The sequence below is a fragment of the Palaemon carinicauda genome, chromosome 12 (genome assembly GCF_036898095.1).
Source record: "Palaemon carinicauda isolate YSFRI2023 chromosome 12, ASM3689809v2, whole genome shotgun sequence".
Classification (NCBI taxonomy): Eukaryota; Metazoa; Arthropoda; class Malacostraca; order Decapoda; family Palaemonidae; genus Palaemon; species Palaemon carinicauda.
In genome coordinates, this window is record NC_090736.1 from 70662421 (window position 1) to 70683971 (window position 21551).

Consider the following 21551-nt stretch of genomic DNA (forward strand, 5'->3'; position numbering starts at 1 on the left):
TAAGACGTCAGCAGGAGAACAACATAAAAAAAATATCACTTGGAATATATACATAGAAAGTAGAGGGTACTGTTGATTGGTCATTATAAAGAAAGCTCACTTCACATCACAGTGAAATTTGAACAGTGATATATGGTGAAATCTATGAGCAAATCAGAGTCGAGTAAAGAGAAATAGGGGAGGCAATTATAGGGGTGATGCTTTTGAAGAATAAAGTAGACAGCGACATTGTGAGAGGGGAAAATAATTGTGGTGATGAAATTGAAAGGACGAATTTGAACAAGAAATCTAGTCAGTTAAAAAAAGACTTGTTCTCGAGGCGAGGTCATTGCCGTATGGCAGGTTAATGAGGAAATGGACGTTAGATTGCAACAATCAAATAAAGAGACGTTTTAATAGTGTTATTGCAGTGCATTTATTGAAGAACTGTTGAAATTATATGACTGGAAGTCACCGGAATATTTCACATTAATGGAAAAGTTTTCGTGGAAGTAACTGTTAATTATATATTGGAAATTGTAAGGATTAGGACAATCAAAAGGTAGTGGTACTGGGTGACCAATTTCTGTAATATATGTATAATGCATGCATGAATGAAAAATATATGACACTGTTTCCAGAAATGTGTTTTAGTACAAATCGTTTCAATTAAATTCAAGGAAGTTTTAAGAAAAATTTCATCATAATTCTTATTTCGTTTTTACTATTTTTCATAACAAATTATAGGAAAACATAAGAAATTTTTTGATCGAGCAAACATTGATTTCATTTAGTATAGATTGCCTCTATATCTGAGAAGCATATCGTCCTCAATTTCATATTATTTACAGAAAGATATTAGGAAAAGCAGAATATTAGCTATAATCATCAACATTTCACTACAAATTTTTTTTTTTTTTTTTTTTTTTTTTTTTTAACCCTCAACTGATATAATCCACTTCATGTTTTGAGTGCCATCTATGGTTTTGGCGTTTCTGTTGAATTAACTTCATTATTATTATTATTGTTATTATTATTATTATTATTATTATTATTATTATTATTATTATTATTATTATTATTATTATTATTATTATTATTATTATTATTATTATTATTAGCTAAGCTACAAACCTAATTGAAAAAGGGAAAGCCTCGTCCGTATATTTAAGTAAAGTGTTGACAATCTTTATTAGAGAAGGTCTGAAATCTCTGATTGCTCTTTTTACTTTTATCTTATTATTATTATTATTATTATTATTATTATTATTATTATTATTATTATTATTATTATTATTACTAGCTAAGCTAGATACTTAATTAGGATAGCACTATGCTACCTGCCCAAGGGCCCCAACAGAGAAAATAGTCCAGTGAGAAAGGAATTTACTAAACTATATTAGAAGTAGTAAATGAATGATTTGAAATATCCTTAGATCAGTAACAACGTTAACATAGATCTGTCATCTATAAACTATGAAGAGAGACTCAAGTCAGCCTGTCCAGCATAAAAGGATTCGCTGCAAGTTTGAACTTTTGAAGTTCCACCAATTCAACTGCAGAAGTAATGAGTAATATTTAGCGTTATATATATGACTTATTAATTTATATAGCATTTTGTCAATATGTTAAAATGTTATTCATTGCAAATTTCCTTTGGGGTAGTTATAATAAGCATATGAAGGGAAAATCCAGAAAGTTTACTGATAATAATATTTAGCATATCACTCACCTCTTTTACAGTGCTGTATTAATCCTTGATAAACCCAATCGGCTTTGGACTTCTTAGGGGCCCTCAGAATCTGGCAACGCTTCCACCTCCCTTCACGTTTTTCCTTTCGTACGATTTATTACAATGATAATATAAATGAAGTGAATAATCCATAATTTAATAATTTAACACTGAATAAAAAAGCTGTATTAGCCCCTGATCTTGCTGGACTTCAGTCTAGTCAGCCTTAATGATAACACATTTTTCATTTCTTTTATTTGTTTATTGCAAATAAGTTTTATTTTTCAAGTGATATAAACCTTCTGGATACCAACCCCTTATTGAGTCTTTTATCTTCTATAAGTAGTTACTACAAACTCCTCATTGTATTTCTCCTGGCAATGCAAATTATTATCCAGATGGTTCCTGTAAAAACTTTTGTTCAACAGCATGTTTCTCTCATTACTTAGAGAGACGAAATACTGTTCCTTTTACTGAGAATTTAAATGTCTTCCTTGTATGATAAAGAGGGCATTCATAGTTCTTTGTTACCTACTTTCTCTTGTTATAATAACTATAGCTTTACCGCTTATAAGTTTTACCCTTATATTCACTAGTTGTATTGTTCAGTCAGTCTGTTTACCATATATTTGTTATTCAAATCGAAAGTCTTTCAGCTAACTATTTGAAGATGTGTCATTTTCAATATTAAACTTACCCGATAATCATGTAGCTGTCAACTCCGTTGCCCGACAGAATTCTATGGAGGGATACGCCAGCTATCACAATACTAGAAGGGGGTGTATTTACCAGCGCCACCTGTGGCCAGGTACTCAAGTACTTCTTGTTGACACCTCCTCAATTATTCCTCTGTCGTGCTTCCGGCAAGACGTTCTGGGATACGCTTATGTTCTTGGAGTATTTTCACGACTTTGGTGAAGTATTTCTCTTTGATTTCGGCTGTCGCTTTACTGGAAACTTCTATATTAGCTTAGTTAGCTTTTGGAATTAATTTGATTAATTTTGGTGACGAGAGAGTATGAACTCTCGTTCACTTTTCAATGGCCGACCCTTCCCTTAGACGGAAGTGTTGGTGTCTAAGAGAGTATAGACTCTCTTTCTTAATTTTGCTTAACAAAAGTTATAGATTTATTTTATATCTCTCCGCCTCTTATAGGCCTCTTCGATTAACTTCCTTTTATTATAAACTCATTAAAATTAATTTTTATATTTGTTTATATTCGACCTTCCTAATAGTAGGCGGTCTTTTACCGAAGTTAATAAACTTTGAGCCCGTCATTTCGGTTTTACCTGTTAACATATTATGCTATTTCCGCCACAGAGTTTGAAAGATTTTCTTTGACAGTCTCGTACTGTTTTCAAAGCTGAACTAACGTTTTGTTTTGTCTCTGCAGTTGTTGACGTTCAGAACGTTCAACTTGCACTCTATCGTTACGATAGAGAAAGAATGTTCACGGTTTCACGTTGCAGTAAGAGTAACCGTGTCTAGCGTTTTGTTCATTCTTTCTTAACTTAATGGTTTTGATCCTAATAAAGGAACTTTTCAGTTTTTTTCCTTTAACAATAATATGTTTTAACGATATATATGATTGGGCTCTTCTCTCAGGTTCTAAGTCAAGAGAGAGAGAGAGAGAGAGAGAGATAGAGACGGAGGGAGAAAGAGGATAAACGTTTCATTCAAGCCTGCCAGGCGTACGAGTAACGTCGTTATCGTTTTTTGCTCTTCTCCCTAGTCTCTTTAGGGGAAGAAACTAAACGTTTCTAGAGTGATCTAGTGTTTAGTCTCTTTCCAACCACTGAATTATCTTTCATTAGATTTTTCTGTTACATTGTAATTCTGTTTTCGCAATTACTAACTTTGAGAAAGGATAGAATTGCGTATTTCAGGTACAAACCACTTAAAGTTTCGAGTTCAGTGAAATAAGTGCAAACAGAAATCAAAGTGATAAGTGATTAGTGCGTGAGGGTACTTTTGTGCGCGCCAGTCGTCCTCCCAGTCCGGGACCTCTTGCAAGCTCCCAAGCCCAGGGGAGAAGCAATGTCGAAGGGCATAAGGGTTCAGCAGGCCTTGATCGACGCACAGAAGTATTCTCGGTGGTTGTGGGCGTGTCTTACCGAGACCGTCACTCCCACCCGCAGACGATTGAGCCCTTATTTTGCTCGTCTGCAGAAGAGATTAGGGGAGAAAATAAAGGCAGAGTAACGCTGGTCTCAGGTCTCAAGACTTCTTAAACGTTAAGTCCAGACCTATGCCAGACGTACGAAGTTAAAGTTCACAACCTGAATACAGTCATCAGTTGATTACACTCCGCCTAAGAGGAGTAAGGTTCTGCCACAACAGATCTCTGCTGTTAAGGCTTTACCTCAGCAGAACTTAGTGTCTGCCGACCCCAAGTTAACTCTACTGCAGTCCATACAGTCACAACTTTCGGTCTTGATGCGTGAGTGTCGGGCTGAGAGTGTTGCACCTCCTCCTCCGCCTACACTCCCTCCACCTGTTCTCGCTCCGCCTGTGCTCGCCCAGCCTGCACCTGCTCCGCCTGTGCTCGCCCAGCCTGCACCTGCTCCGCCTGGTCGCAGCACCATCTGCCAGGCGTACGATGTTGTGAACTCTACTACAGTCCATGCAAGCACAGCTTTCGGACTTGATGAGTTAGTGTCGGGCTGAGAGTGTTGCTCCTCCGCCTCCGCCTACACTCCCTCCTCCTACACTCGCTCCGCCTGATCACAGTACCATCTGCCAGGCGTACGATGTTGTGGACTCTACTACAGTCCATGCAAGCACAGCTTTCGGACTTGATGAGTGAGTGTCGGGCTGAGAGTGTTGTTCCACCTCCGCCTACACTCCCTCCACCTACACTCGCTCCGCCTGATCGCAGTACCACCTGCCAGCAGTTCCACCTGCCAGGCGTACGATGTTGAGACACGTGCAGAGTTTGCTGTTCCCTGTGGTGTTCAGCCTCCGCCTTTCTTAAGGCAACCTTTACATTGGGATCAGGAGGATTATACCTCTCTTCCTCCGCCTCCACTTGCTGCTCCACCAGTGATGCAACACTCGGTTGAGGTACAACAACCTCTCCCGTCTATGAGTCAGTTTCCTCAGCTCTTGCTGCAGCGAGCTCAACCCTCCATAAGGCAAGCACCACAACACCTTAGCCTTGCGCCTCAGGAGCCTCAGCTTGCGAGACATTTACCTTGTTCTGCGCAGCCTCTTCCTCATCGCGCTCCGCTCACACCACAGGAACTGGAACTTGCTACTCCGCTTCCGCCAACCGCTCAGCAAGCGCAACCCTTGGGTTCAACCACTCATGCTAGGAGTCAGCCTCCTCCACCCATGCGCCTTCCTTCTGCTTGTCTTTTATTCAGCCTTTGCAGACTGAGCCTCAGGTGTTTCCTCATCGGAGTCTTGAAGAGGAAACCACACTATTGTTGTTCCAGCTCGTTCTGACTCTGCTGTTCAGCATACCATGGTTTAAACCCCATGCAAGCATGCATAAAGCACTCTAGCACTGGTCATGGAATTTCTGAGAAATGTTAAACGCCATGCACACGCTCTGCTTTCCTTTCAGCAGGCTCTGCTTACAGCAGGCTCTGCTTACTACATGCTCAGCATTCAGCATGCTCTGCATTCAGCATGCTCTGCATACAACATGCTCTGCATACAGCATGCTCTGCATTCAGCATGCTCTGCATACAACATGCTCTACATACAGCATGCTCTGCATACAGCATACTCTGCATACATCATGCTCTGCATACCTTACCGCATGCTTCTCAACACTTCTTGGGTTGTTGCCAACTCACTAGACTGTCAAGCAGTTTCATAACGTTGCCTTCTAGTCTGCTGCTTTGCACCAGTGAACCCTCACTCAGAGAACTTAGCTTTTCTAGGATAAGGTCCCTGTAGATGAGAAAGTTCTTTTCTCCCTCCTTCTGATATTCCCTTGAGGACTCTGTCATTTGGAGGGAGCCTTTAGCTGCATAACCTCTTATGGACTTTTATTTAAGCATAACATGCTTACAGGGAAGGTAATGGTTACACTTCAGCCGCTAATCCCGTCTGTTACCACACCTGCTCCCATAGACCTTGAGCTGTGTTGCATGACATGCAGTCCAAGCTTAGTCCTTGTTAGAGGATTTTTTGTTTACGGAGTCAATGTGTCACGGGGAAGACGTTCAACAACCAACAGAAGGGACTTGTTGTGACGCAGTGCGGCAACCTCAGCAACCCGTTAAGGAGTTGTCTGTACGACCCAGACAGTCTAGACAGATTCGGGTTGTCACTGTACTTCCTCGCTTGCCCATGATTGACAGTTTACAGACTGTGCAGCAGTATCATGATCTTGTGTCCGGCTCCGTCAGACGACTGGCTTTTAAGAGCTCCCTCAAGTCGTCGCTGTCTGGAGATTTTCAAATGGACTACGGATCTGACCAAGGAACTGGGCCTCCTGGTCAATTTTGAGGAGTCTCAGCTCGTTCCATCCCAGACCATTGTCTCCTTGGGTATGGATCTTTAGAGTCGAGCTTTTCGGACTTGTCCGTCGGCCCCAAGGATCTTCCAAGCCCTAGAATGCATCCAGAGCATGCTGAGAAGGAACCGATGCTTAGTCAGGCAGTGGATGAGTCTAACAGGGACACTTTCATCGCTGGCCCTGTTCATCGAGTTAGGGAGACTCCCCTCCGCCCCCTTCAGTATCATCTAGCTGCTCACTGGATAAAGGACATGACGCTAGAGACGGGCTCAGTTCCTGTTTCCGAAGATATGAGGTCTACTCTAACGTGGTGGAAGAACAGCATTCTTCTCAAGGAAGGTCTACCTTTGGCTGTTCAGACCTCCGACCACCGTCTCTTCTCGGACGCATCGGACACGGGCTGGGGTGCGACACTGGACGGACAGGAATGCTCGGGAACATGGAATCAGGAGCAAAGGACACTTCACATCTATTGCAAGGAGTTGTTGGCAGTTCATTTGGCCTTGATAAACTTCAAGTCCCTCCAGCTTAACAAGGTGGTGGAGGTGAACTCCGACTACACCACAGCCTTGGCTTACATCTCCAAGCAGGGAGGGACTCATTCGAGGAAGTTGTTCGAGATCGCAAGGGACCTCCTCATTTGGTCAAAAGATCGAAAGCTCACGCTGGTAACGAGGCTCATTCAGGGCGATATGAATGTCATGGCAGATCGCCTCAGCCGGAAGGGTCAGGTCTTCCCCACAGAGTGGACCCTTCACAAGAATGTTTGCAGCAGACTTTGGGCCCTGTGGGGTCAGCCAACCATAGATCTATTCGCTACCTCGATGACCAAGAGGCTCCTCTTGTATTGTTCTCCGATTCCAGACCCAGCAGCAGTTCGCGTGGATGCCTTTCTGCTGGATTGGTCCCATCTCAACCTGTATGCATTCCCGCCGTTCAAGATTGTCAACAGGGTACTTCAGAAGTTCGCCTCTCACAAAGGGACACGGCTGACGTTGGTTGCTCCCCTCTGGCCCGCGAGAGAATGGTTCACTGAGGTACTGCAATGGCTGGTCGACGTTCCCAGGACTCTTCCTCCTAGAGTGGACCTTCTGCGTCAACCTCACGTAAAGAAGGTACACCCAACCTCCACGCTCTTCGTCTGACTGCCTTCAGACTATCGAAAGACTCTCAAGAGCTAGAGGCTTTTCGAAGGAGGCAGCCAGAGCGATTGCCAGAGCAAGGACGACATCCACTCTCAGAGTCTATCAGTCTTAATGGGAAGTCTTCCGAAGCTGGTGCAAGGCCAATGCAGTTTTTCCTCAACCAGTACCAATGTAACCCAGATTGCTGACTTCCTGTTACATCTAAGGAACGTAAGATCCCTATCAGCTCCTACGATCAAGGGTTACAGAAGTTTGTTGGCAGCGGTTTTCCGCCACAGAGGCTTGGATCTTTCCTCCAACAAAGATCTACAGGACCTCCTTAGGTCTTTTGAGACCTCAAAGGAACGTCGGTTGTCCACTCCAGGCTGGAATCTAGACGTGGTCCTAAGGTTCCTAATGTCATCAGGATTTGAACCGCTCCAATCAGCCTCTTTTAAGGACCTCACATTAAAAACTCTTTTCCTCGTGTGCTTAGCAACAGGTAAAAGAGTAAGTGAGATCCACGCCTTCAGCAGGAACATAGGTTTCACATCTGAAACGGCTACATGTTCCTTGCAGCTCGGTTTTTTGGCTAAAAACGAGCTTCCTTCCCGTCCTTGGCCTAAGTCGTTCGAGATCCCAAGCCTGTCCAACATGGTGGGGAACGAACTGGAGAGAGTACTTTGCCCAGTTAGAGCTCTTAAGTACTATCTAAGAAGGTCAAAACCATTACGAGGACAATCAGAAGCCTTATGGTGTGCTATCAAGAAGCCTTCTCTACCAATGTCTAAGAACTCAGTTTCTTACTACATCAGGCTTCTGATTAGAGAAGCAAATTCTCATCTGAAGGAAGAAGACCTTGCTTTGCTGAAGGTAAGGACACATGAAGTGAGAGCTGTGGCTACTTCAGTGGCCTTCAAACAGAACCGTTCTCTGCAGAGTGTTATGGATGCAACCTATTGGAGAAACAAGTCAGTGTTCGCATCATTCTATCTCAAAGATGTCCAGTCTCTTTACGAGTACTGCTACACCCTGGGTCCATTCGTAGCAACGAATGCAGTAGTAGGCGAGGGCTCAGCCACTACATTCCCCATAATCCCATAACTTTTTAACCTTTCTCTTGAATACTTTTTATGGGTTGTACGGTCGGCTAAGAAGCCTTCCACATCCTTGTTGATTTGGCGGGTGGTCAATTCTTTCTTGAGAAGCGCCAAGGTTAAAGGTTGTGATGAGGTCCTTTAGTATGGGTTGCAGCCCTGTATACTTTAGCACCTTTGAGTTGATTCAGCCTCCCAAGAGGAACGCTGCGCTCAGTAAGGAAGACGATCTTATTAAAGGCAGAGTAACGGTTCAAGTCGACTTCCTTACCAGGTACTTATTATTTCATTGTTATTGTGGATAACTGATTATATGAAATATGGGATACTTAGCTATCCTTTAATCTTGTACACTGGTTTTCACCCACCCCCCTGGGTGTGAATCAGCTACATGATTATCGGGTAAGTTTAATATTGAAAAATGTTATTTTTATTAATAAAATAAATTTTTGAATATACTTACCCGATAATCATGATTTAATCGACCCTCCCTTCCTCCCCATAGAGAACCAGTGGACCGAGGAATAATTGAGGAGGTGTCAACAAGAAGTACTTGAGTACCTGGCCACAGGTGGCGCTGGTAAATACACCCCCTTCTAGTATTGTGATAGCTGGCGTATCCCTCCATAGAATTCTGTCGGGCAACGGAGTTGACAGCTACATGATTATCGGGTAAGTATATTCAAAAATTTATTTTATTAATAAAAATAACATATTTTTTGCTTGTCAAGAAAGTCATGTAAATGAAAAAGGAAATGTTATATAGGATATGTAAATATTCTTTCAAACGAGACTAAAACATTGTATCGTTTATCGCAGTAGATGTGGGATTTTTTTTTCTATTTATGAAAGTTTTAGCTTTTTTATTTTGAAATATTGATCGAAGTTTGGTGAATATGAAGGTTACCTCTTCAATTATTAATAGCAAGCTGTATGATTTAAAAAAATTTAATTTATTTGGCCTTCTATATTGTTATCCATTAAATCATCATTTCTTAAATTGAGGACAGCATTAATATATTTTCGTTATTGAGGTGAGTGACAGAAAAACAGACAGACAGACATACTCCTACCAAAACCAAGTTACAGTATCTTCGCGTCGTGAACACCATTAAACGCCTGGAGAATAGAGACAATTGTTTGTTCTAGCCAAACACAGAAGGATCGTGAAATGGGTGTCCGAAGAATATTAACCTTAATATCATGTTATAAACAGCGTTATTTCCCTGGATGCGCAGCGCGAACAAAACCTATTTTGGGAAGTAAGTTTGTCTTAAAGACGATACTTGGAGCACAATCGGATTTCTCACTTTCCTGTATATCTTAAAGGAACATGTCAATTCTGCAAGGTTCTTTAAGCGAGGTGTTTGGGCTTGGAAAAATACTTGGAAGTAATTCTTATGAATATAAAAGAAAGAATGGCATTACATTTTGTATTTCGTGATATAATTATGAAAAAGAACATAGCTTTTAATTAGTAAATAATGCCATTTGTTCGCCAGAAAATAGTTCTAAGCACACAGCTAGTGAAACGAAAACTTAAATTATATACTACTTTTTTTTCTTTGCAACATAATCCCCAACGAAAACCTGATCGTTGATTGGATAACTTAGGTCTTGGTCTAAGATATTCTTACTAAATAATATCAGAAACAATACAAAGTTATTGTAGATGTTTCCTAAGGCTTACTCGATCCATATGAAAATAATTACTAATTTACATATCACGTTAACAGGTGTTGTTCTGTTGCTTCATTTGAAGAAATCTTCTGTGAATTAAAGTTAAAGGTGATGTACCTCCTTTACAGCATTAACTAACATTCTGTTTTATCTTGATGTGCAGAAAGATATCTCAAAATATTATTCGTGAAGAAATGCTATCATAGCTGATTGATTTGAATTATAGAAAAAAGAAACTCCGCGCCAGCATTTGAACCTGCACAAGGAAGGTCAGTAGTATGACTCACTTTACTTTAAATTTTACTCTTTTTTATTCAGTTCTGTTTCACCTAAATTACCCGCTTCAGGGACCGCAATATTCGTTGGTCCCATACAACAAACTTACAGTATTTTAAGAATCGTTCAGCGTACTTTATTTTGATGAGCAAATCCACACTATTGTAGCGCTAGAAAAAATGAGAAAGACCTCACTTTCATGTAGGAAAAACTTTACAACTCTTACAAAGTAAGAGCTTGTTTCCCAATCTTGGAGCTGTATATTTCAAGGCTGAGCTGCGTCTTGACTTTTATCACTTGAAATCCTCCTTAGCTAAAGTCCAGCTACAAAGAATTGAAATCTGCCTGTGATTAGCGGCGTTGCCACGTTTCTTGTGGCAGTGCCACTAGAAAATTAAATTATCCCCATCTCTATGGACAGCAATGAATTAACATATGAAGATATGGCAATATCTCTAATCTCTAAATATCAGCCCTTTGCTGTTGAAATTGAGTGTGATCGGATTCCATAAAGCTAAATTATCAGCCATACCATTTGCATGGTAGCAGATTGGTCCCAGTCGACCTCAGTGGTTGGTTGGGTTTGCCCGGCTGACGTTCTAGTGAGCATCTATTCTGATGAAACGGGAACTGAAGCCAGACATCTTTTATCATCATCTCCTCCTAAGCCTATTGACGCAAAGGGCCAACTTTGCATCATAAAAGACACATTTTAAACAAACAGTTTAAAACTATGCGCCTGCGCAAGGACAGTGATAAGTGGATAACCGCGTTTGAGTCCAAAATAGTGTTTATGAAAAATACTTTCTTACGGGAAATAAGGAATATTTTCCGTCAAATTCTCTCATTGTTAGGGCTATTTCTCTACGAGCAAGAAACCCACTGCATAGATTAGCCAATTAGTAGGATAAAATTTAAAAATCGTAATTGGCAGGCCATTTTTACGGGGAAATCTCTACAACGGGGCTCAAGAAATAAAAGTTATATAGGGGTATGTTTGAGCTACTGAATTAGAGACAACATTCCTGTAAATGTATAACGTTAGTGGGGGAAACGCACTGGTAGAGAGATAGAAGACTCTCTCTCTCTCTCTCTCTCTCTCTCTCTCTCTCTCTCTCTCTCTCTCTCTATCTATCTATCTTTATTCCTCAAGTGCCACGGAAACAAAATTTAGAATTGATAAGCAAAAGATTTATTAAGTTTCTCTCTCTCTCTCTCTTTCTCTCTCTCTCTCTCTCTTCATTCCTCAAGTACTGCAGAAATGAAAAACTTGTATTAACAAACAATTTATCTAGTCTCTCTCTCTCTCTCTCTCTCTCGCTCTCTCTCTCTCTCTCTCTCTCTCTCTCTCTCTCTCTCTCTCTCTCTCTCTCTCTCTCTCTTCATTCCTCAAGTACTGCAGAAACGAACAACTCTAATTAACAGACAATTTACTCTCTCTCTCTCTCTCTCTCTCTCTCTCTCTCTCTCTCTCTCTCTCTCTCTCTCTCTCTCTCTCTCTCTCTCTCTCCATTCCTCAAGTACCGCAAAAACGAAAAACTTAAATTAACAAACAATTTATTTAGTCTCTCTCTCTCTCTCTCTCTCTCTCTCTCTCTCTCTCTCTCTCTCTCTCTCTCTCTCTCTCTCTCTCTCTCATAAACACACATTCATAGACACATTTAAATGAGGAAGCATGTTTCGTAAGACCTGTCACACTCCTTTTTTACATTTAACATTAATGTTGCAAAGTAACTACTTCCGTAGGAAGCAATTATGACAACGTCCTTCGAGAAACGCCATGGAAAACCAATCCCCGGCCATGTAGAACTCAGAGAACAGGTGTAATTGTGGACATAGTGAATGGAACAGAGGAGATTTAAATCAACTACTGAATCCCTCCCATGCAGTTGAAAGTTACACAATGAAGTCACAGTTGGCTAAAAATATTTCAGTGTTAAGAGTTACAAAAGTTGCAATTCTAAGAGGGTTTCAAGCTCAACAATTCCAATTTAAGAAAGTTTAATTTAAAAGTACTCTATTTTTAAGAGGATTGCGTTAGAAAAAGATACAATTCTAAGAGGTTTTTTAGCCAAAAAAGTTGCCAGAGGGTTTCATGTTATAATTAATAATTCTATGAGGGTTACATGCCAAACCATATCAATGTTAAAATGTTTCTAATCCAAGAAATTTAAATTCTAAGAGGTTTTACTCGTCAAAGAGTTCCAATTATGAGTAGCCTTCCAATCTTAAGAGGGCTCAGTTTCGAGGTTTCGGGCCAAAACAATCCAATTCTAATAGGGTATCATGCTAAATTATCCCAATTCAAAAAGCTTTATGCTGAATTGATCAAATTTTAAGAGCTGTTCAATCCGAAAAAGAATCCTTCTAAGTAGGTTTCAAGCCATATAATCCTATTCTGAAGGGTTGCATGCCTAACAGATATAATTCTAAGAAGGTTTCATGCCAATCGGATACAATTCTAAGAGTTTTGCACTGCAAAATTCTCCATTCTAGTGAGTTTCATATGAAATGCCTGGTCAAGAGCATGTTTCTCTATATTTTCCTCAGAAGATTTTAGAAATTTTTTTGCGCCTTGATTTATAACAGGGTTGGTAATTCATGGCCTTTGTCAGTGACCATAATTCTGTCCCGATTTTTACAGCGTGCATTTACAGTGCATGAAGGTATAACGACAAGTAATGGCTTTAGAAGGAAATGGGAAATTGATTGGCCTAATTGAAAAGATATAAATGCTGTGAGATTATTTTTTTCGTACCCTTATAAAAAATACAATGAATTACTTATTTTATTAACAATATCAATATTGAGCTTTTGATCAAATCTTGGCTCCATATGAGTTTATAGGAAATGTGAATATAGAAAAGAAACCTATATAATGTAACCATTTTACCTGGAGAAATAGCTCCTCATATCTACTGAAGTTATTTGAATTTCTCAAAATTTCTCTGATGCTTAGCTAGAAAAGGGTTTGACTATTCACTTAACTATATTGAATAAATATTCTACCTTATTGTATTATGAATTTACATTCTTTAAAAGATAAACCTTATTTTTCTGCTCAACTAATGCAAAAACACATTCTTAATACCTTTCACAAAATGAAAATCTCTCGTCTATTGAAAATAACAGTCCTTTGCTATATATTATATAAATAGAAATTTTTCCTACTGAAATTAAAACAAAATTTACAGGTAAGAAATTAATGAATGAAATCTTACACTGTCAAACTGCTCTTATTGAAAGATGCTGGATATAGTTATTTGAAATGTTTAGCAACTCATGAGAGTGACTTTTATCTCGCCTTTTCTTTCTTTGATTTGCAACCATGTGCTTTTGTTAAACCTTACAGCCTCGAATAGCCTAAGCTTCATATATATTAGCTTTGAGCTACAATATATTATATTATATTATATTATATTATATATATACTGTATATATATATATATATATATATATATATATATATATATATATATATATATATATATATATATATATATATATATATATATATATGAACTCAGGAAGTGGCTATGGTGTAAGAATTGTTTAAAAAATTATTAATAAAATCTCTATGGAGGCAAAGGAGAAGCACATACCCATCAAAAACAGATGTGGATCAGTTATAACAACAGAAGATAAAGAAAGACACCGTTGAATGGAACACTTTAGTGAGGTTATGAATAGCTGATATGAAGGGAATAACTTGATTGATATTTGAAACTGATGAAGATCTTAATGTCCTCATGAATGAATTCATTGTATTTGAATTCAAAGCTATCCTCAAAACACTAAAGAGATGGAAAGCCCCTGGATACGATGGAATAACTACCAAGATGATACTGGCTGAAAATGATGTGACTCCAAGGGTACTTACAAGATTATTTTATAGAAGATGTCATGAAGATCAAAACCAGATGAATGGGAGTTAGGAGTGTTAGTGAAAATGGCAAAGAAAGGAGACTTGACTGATTGGAATAATTACTGAGGCATAACACTTACGTCTGTTGTTATGAAAATACATAGTAAGCTTATTCTGAAGAGACCAGGGAGAAAGATTGATGAAAAGCTGAGAGATGAACAAGAAGGATTTAAAAAAGATAGAAGATGCACTGGCCAAATTTTCATCTTGAAACATGTTGTACAACAATGCATATATTATAAAATCCCTTTTTTGATGGCATTTGTGGACTATGAAAAGGTCTTTGATAGTGTACACCAGCCAGTTTTATGGAGAGTCTTGCGTTATCATGGAATTCATCTTAAATATGTGAATTTAATTATGTCTCTTCATGAGCATAGCAAGTGCAAAGTTAATGTTAATGGAGTCTTATCGAGTAAATTTCTGATGAAAAGCGGAGTACTCCAAGGGAATGTGTTTTCACTTATGTTTTTTATCCTCCTCATGGATTTTGTAATGTGTAGAACAGTCGGAAAAGATGGAGAAGGATTGGACGGGATTGGTGATAGGAATTTAGCAGGCTTAGAATATGATGGTGATGCTGTCCTTGTTAACAAAATACCACAGGATTTGCAATGCCTGCTTATCAAAATCCATGAAATATCACACGAGGTTGGACTGAAGATGATTAGAGGAGAATATGCAATGGAAGATGAAATATCATTGGAAGGAGAAATGATTAATGGGGTAGAATCATTTAAGTATTTAGGGACTATGTACTGTAATACAGGGTCATTAGAATTAGAGTTTAGTGAAAGATTGATAAAAAGGAAATCAGATAATGGCTAAGTTAAGTAAAATTTGGAAATCAAATCGCCTGAATAATACATAAAAAAATCAGACTATATATCAGTTCAGTGAAATCGGTGTTACCCTATGGGCACGAGCCGTGGTGTGACAATGAAACAATCTCCAATAGATTTGGAAGATTTGAGAACAAAGCCCTCAGAGAATATTGGGAGTTAAATGGCAGGACAGGATTAGAAATGATACATTAAGAGAGATTACTCGAGTGTCGTATGTGGATAAGACCATGATGAAGGGAAGATGGAGATAGTTTGGCCATGCTCTTCGCACACCCCAAGAAAAATTAGTTCACCAAACCTTTAGCTGTGCTCCACAAGGCACTAGAATAGTTGGAAGCCTAGACCTACATAGCAGAGAACTATGAAGCGCGAAGTAGGAGATGAGGATGATGAGGATTGGAGATGTATTGAATTAAAAGCTCAAGATCGAGACTACTGGCAAAATCTAACCGAGGGCCTTTGCGTCAATAGTTGTAAGAGGAGATGATGATGATGATGATATATATGTGTGTGTATGTGTGTGTGTGTTTGTACGCAATTCGTCAAAAATAGCAGCTAAATATTTAAGAAGATATACATGCATTCGCAACTCCCTCTTAACAGGGTATGACTACTGCCTCTTCCCTTATATGAGGGATGTTTTATATATATATATATATGTATATATATATATATATATATATATATATATATATATATATATATATATATATATATATATATATATATATATATATTTGTGACTTGTGTGTGTACAAACCCCACACACTCGTGATGGGGAAATTGCCTTCTATTTGGGACTGCTACTGATGGCGACCATTGATTGTTATAAGTTCAATCTGAGCTGGTCCCATGCCAGCACGGGATATTGATCGTAAGCGCCCTTCCCTCCCCTCCCCCTCTTATGTGCTGGAGGTTATTTTGCGCCTGTTCCACGAATAATTTATCCTAATATGATCTTTGGGTCAAAAGGCATTTTGAAAAAAATCAATTTTGGTATTCTGATGACTTTTGATGTTGAATCATAGCCAAGCTTTTCTGAAAAGGTGTGATAAGGTTTGATAGCTGGCTGTGATGAACAGTCAGAGAGAAGCGAGGGAAGTGTCAAATGCTAAATAAAGTCTATTACATTTAAAAAGGGTTTGTTCGCCTCTTCATACCTTTCCCTCTATAGATGGATGAATGAACGGGCAGTTTATCCTGTGAATCATGATTTCATATACATGAATGTCTGTGATTAAAAGCTCTAAAAATTCTGTGAAAAATTTTATTTGATGCACCATTTGAATTATATATGTAACTATTTAATAATTCATTTATGATACTTGATGATGCTAATGAATGGTTAATCTCTGTTAGTGTTTTACATGGAATTTAAGAAGTTTGAAATATAAGATGTTATTTAAAAGATGTGAAATAGACATGCCGACATGATGGTTGAAATCCTGCTTCTATGAGTATCTCCTGATTTCTATTTTTTTTTTTTAATCTATTTACAACTTTGCTTGCTTTTAAATCCAAATTCTTTATCACGCTGTTTTTTTTCGAGAAATGTAAAATGTTAGTTCGTTAAACTGTTAAATACCTTACGATTAGCATCTTTCCCATTGGTTTTGTACTTTATTTGAAAATCTTTCTATTACTGCCTCATAAATTTAATGTATAACTTTATATGTGACACTTAAACATACCCTAAATTACTGTTGAGCCCCTTGACATGGCCTGTTTTCTTCAATTCTTGTTTTGTTTATTTATTCATTCACAGTTTTAAGAGTATAATTACATTCCCTTGGTAGGTTACTCATAGTTGATAGTCAGCACAATTCCTTTCCATATATTTTTGTGTAAATATCGTGTAATCTCCTATTCTTGGGGTAATGTGTTTGCATCATACAATATCTTCCTTTCCACCGTCTGTTGTTACTCCTTTCATGATAACATCACCTCGTTTCATGATAACATCACCTCGTTTTCACATTACGCTCTATTCAGAAATGCCTATTGATATTTCCACAATCTTTATTCAGTGAAGAGTTCTATAATTATTCCTTATTGAATCGGCCATTTTATAAACAGCAATGCCCTCCTTTAATTAACCTTTATATTCATTTTCATATAATAGATAACCTATGGCAACATATACTATTTTTAACACCCTCCTTACCCTTATCACTTTCACTTGTGCTCTGCGTAATACTTCATCTCTTCAATAACCTATGATCTTTCTTTGAAAAGGACTCTAATTTCTATTTTCGAAACTGACTCCAAATTAAGCAGTATCTATGACGATCGGATCTCTCTCTCTCCCCCCCCTCTCTCTCTCTCTCTTTCTCTCTCTCTCTCTCTCTCTCTCTCTCCTCTCTCTCTCTCTCTCTCTCTCTCTCTCTCTCTCTCTCTCTCTCTCACAATGTAATGTATTCCCATGAAAGTAAATAGGGTTCCCTTTAATATCATCTTTAGGGCCAATACAAAATATCTTCGATAACAACGTCCTCTACAGCGCATGAAAGGAAGCGTCACACCCCTAAAAAAAAAAAAAAAAAAAAAAAAAAAAAATCTAATGGCATTAAAGTAGATTTAGACGGGATAGAGATCTATTACCTTATTAGTGTTAATCATTAGCCGCTCTATAGACTGGCTTTGTCAAGATTCGTGACCTCCCTTTGTTCATCCTTTTATGTTGGTCCGTCGGTGATTTCTTTTTTCTTTTTTATCTTCGTTCCTTTGAGAATGATCTATCTGGGACTGGTGATATTCGTTTTAAGCGTCACCTGACGTTTCTTTGATGGGATGCTTTCGGTTGTCAGTCGTGAGGAAAAAGATGTTATCATGCTTCCATATGAGTGTTACATCCTTGTTTCCTATATGATTCATTAAGACACGAAAACACAAGAAGATTATTGGGTGTCAAACGGTAGGATCTACAGCGATTGTCGATACGTTTTTTTAAGAAATTATAAAAATATGTGTTTCACATCACATATAATGTAACATAAAATCAATAGAATTATATATGGCTTTATATAAATACTGTATATATATATATATACATATATATATATATATATATATATATATATATATATATATATATATATATTATATATATATATATACATATATATATATATATATATATATATATATATATATATATATATATATATATATATATATATATGTATATATATATATATATATATATATATATATATATATATATATACATATATATATGTATGTATATATATATATATATATATATATATATATATATATATATATATATATATATATATATATATATATATATATATATATATATATATATATATATATATATATATATATATATACAGAGAGAGAGAGAGAGAGAGGAGAGAGAGAGAGAGAGAGAGAGAGAGAGAGAGAGAGAGAATGTTTTTCGTTAAAGGGGTGATTTCATGAAGCTTTAGCCATCCCTTTCTAGTTTGTGATTTATTCATAGGTAAAAGTAACATCATATCTTTACCTCCAAGGATCCAAGAGCTGATAGTATTCATAGTTAATTCCCCATATAAATATAACCAACGATCCTTAACGCCACCTATGTGAATATATATATATATATATATATATATATATATATATATATATATATATATATTATATATGTATATATATACATATATATATATTATGTATATATATATATATATATATATATATATATATATATATATATGTAAATATACATACATATATATATGTATATATATATATATAGAGAGAGATATATATATATATATATATAAATATGTATATATATATATGTATATATATATATATATATATATATATATATATATATATATATATATATATGTGTGTGTGTGTGTGTGTGTGTATTTATACATTATGTATGTATATATATATATATATATATATATATATATATATATATATATATATATGTATATGTTATTACTAGCTTAGCTATAATCCTAGTTGGAAAATCTGGATGCTATAAGCCCAAGTTGTCCAACAGGGCCAGCAGGAAAAATAGCAGAGTGAGGGAAGTAAATCAGGAAATAGTAAAGTTTATGAGAAGTAGTTAGCAATTAAAATAAAATATTTTAAGAACAGTAACAATATTAAAACAAATTTTTCACATATAAACTTTAAAAAAAGATACTTATGTCAGGCTGTTCAACATAAAAACATTTGCTGCAAGTTTGATCTTTGAAGTTCTACCGATTCAACTACCTGATTTGGAAGATCATTTTACAACTTGGTCACAGGTGGAATAAAACTTATAGAATACGGTTTATATATCCACTTATACATATCCATAATGGCGTGCAGAAATGGCCGAAGAACAGCAACGCTGTTGCTGTCAGGTGACCTGTGGCTCTGCATGACCCCGGCATCAGAGCGGTCATGATAGCATGACCTCCACACATAGTGGTGTCTGTGATTGTGTATGTATGTGCGTATGTTTTTCTGTGTGTATTTATGTATGTGAATAGATTTTGGTATGTGCAATCTTCGTAGGATCTCTGATATTTTGAAATATTTTCTCATTTTCCATTTTCATTTTGTTATAAAGGTTAAAATATTTGTAAAAGGAGTTATAAAATAACGTATATAAGAAATAACTCGATCACTGAAGTGATAAACTAAATGAAGGTAAACGATCACCGTTATTTTAACCAAAGGTCTAGACACGGATTATCTAAAAAAAACTATACAAATACGAGGATTCTTAGAAAAAACACAAACTCTCACAATCATATACTGTATACACACACACACACACACACACACACACACATATATATATATATATATATATATATATATATATATATATATATATATATATATATATATATATATATATATATATATATATATATATATATATATATATGTGTGTGTGTGTGTGTGTGTGTGTGTACGATATATATGGAATATATAGTCTATAGATATATACAGTATATTATATAATTTATTATATAATTACATATACAATATGAGTTTAATATATACACAGTATACACACACACAAACACACACACACACACACACACATATATATATATATATATATATAGAGAGAGAGAGAGAGAGAGAGAGAGAGAGAGAGAGAGAGAGAGAGAGAGAGAGAGAGAGAGAGAGAGAGAGAGAGAGAGAAATTGTTGATATCACTTTCGTAACCAAACTTATTTCATTTAAGTAGTGTCAATATGAGAGCCTCTCACTAATTATCCCAATCCCTGATATCTCGCAGGACGAAAAGAACCAGATCCTGACGACGAATTGCTGGCTGACCCAGATTTGGACTGACGCTCACCTGACCTGGAATGCCACGGACTTTGGCGGCATCCACGTCATCAGAGTCCCATTCCAGAGAGTTTGGAAGCCTGACATCATCCTCTATAATAAGTAAGTACTATTTTTTCGTGTTGATTACGTGTGAATACTTGAATACCCTTACAAACAATTTATTTTATTGGTCCTTAAACTTTAAAGACCATCGACCCCTTCTCAGAGTCCTTGCCCCTTCATCTACCTTTTCCCCTTCCTCGGCATGCATATAAATAGATAAATAAATAAGTATATAAAGATGAACGCGGTAATACAAAAAGTTATTTTGTTTGTTAGGGTAGAAATTCCTTCGCCATTTTCTTCATTCTTTTATCGGAAATATTAATTTAATGATGTTATTTTATTTGTTTTTCAATGTCTTACCTCTCTCCATGTGTTTGAAATTTTTATGTGCATAGAATTAACAATAATGATAATGTCAATGATGGGAGAAATGCAATCGATGAACATCAGCAATAATATTTCTAGTTGGGGCTGCTAAAAAAAGCTAGCAAGTTCGTATGCTACTTGTATTTGTATTACCTTGTCTAAATGAACCACCAATTTCAACCATCGAATATTTTATTTTTTGATTTCATGCATCGTTTTTTCTTATAGGAATGTAAGACTTTAAGTCAAATGTTTAGTCAACTCCACTTTGACCTAAACGGTCCTTCTAAATAGTCACATCGATCACATTTTAGTGGTGTCCATATCGACCATTATGGTGACTCCCTGCTTTTAGTTGAACATCATCTGCTAGGTTGATATAAGACCTGATATTAAGCAAGTGGGTATTTTATTGATTTATTTATCTTATGCAATCTATGATAAATGAGCTGATGGTACGTATGCAGGTAAACATGGAATGCGTAATATAGGGCATATTGAAGAGGTACTCTCTGGCTACATTTTTTCGGGGTAATTTTTTTCCTTGGCCTTACATTCACTCTTTTTGAACACGGCAGGAATAATTGGGAAAGGGAGCCGTTCTATTACGTTTTTCTCAGGCTCAAGAGCATTCGTTGATATTGCTACTGTTAGGTGGAATTGTTCTAGGGTAGAAACTGTT

General features: G+C 36.8%; 1 protein-coding gene across 3 annotated transcripts in view; it reads left to right on the forward strand.

Moving 5' to 3' along the window:
* Positions 1–21551, forward strand: part of LOC137651263 (neuronal acetylcholine receptor subunit alpha-10-like) — a 274598-nt gene that overhangs the window by 186254 nt on the left and 66793 nt on the right. For all 3 annotated transcript variants that reach the window (XM_068384518.1, XM_068384516.1, XM_068384517.1), the window contains one exon: positions 20403–20557. In XM_068384518.1, coding sequence (XP_068240619.1) covers positions 20403–20557 — 155 coding nt within the window. The remainder of the gene's footprint in view (positions 1–20402; positions 20558–21551) is intronic.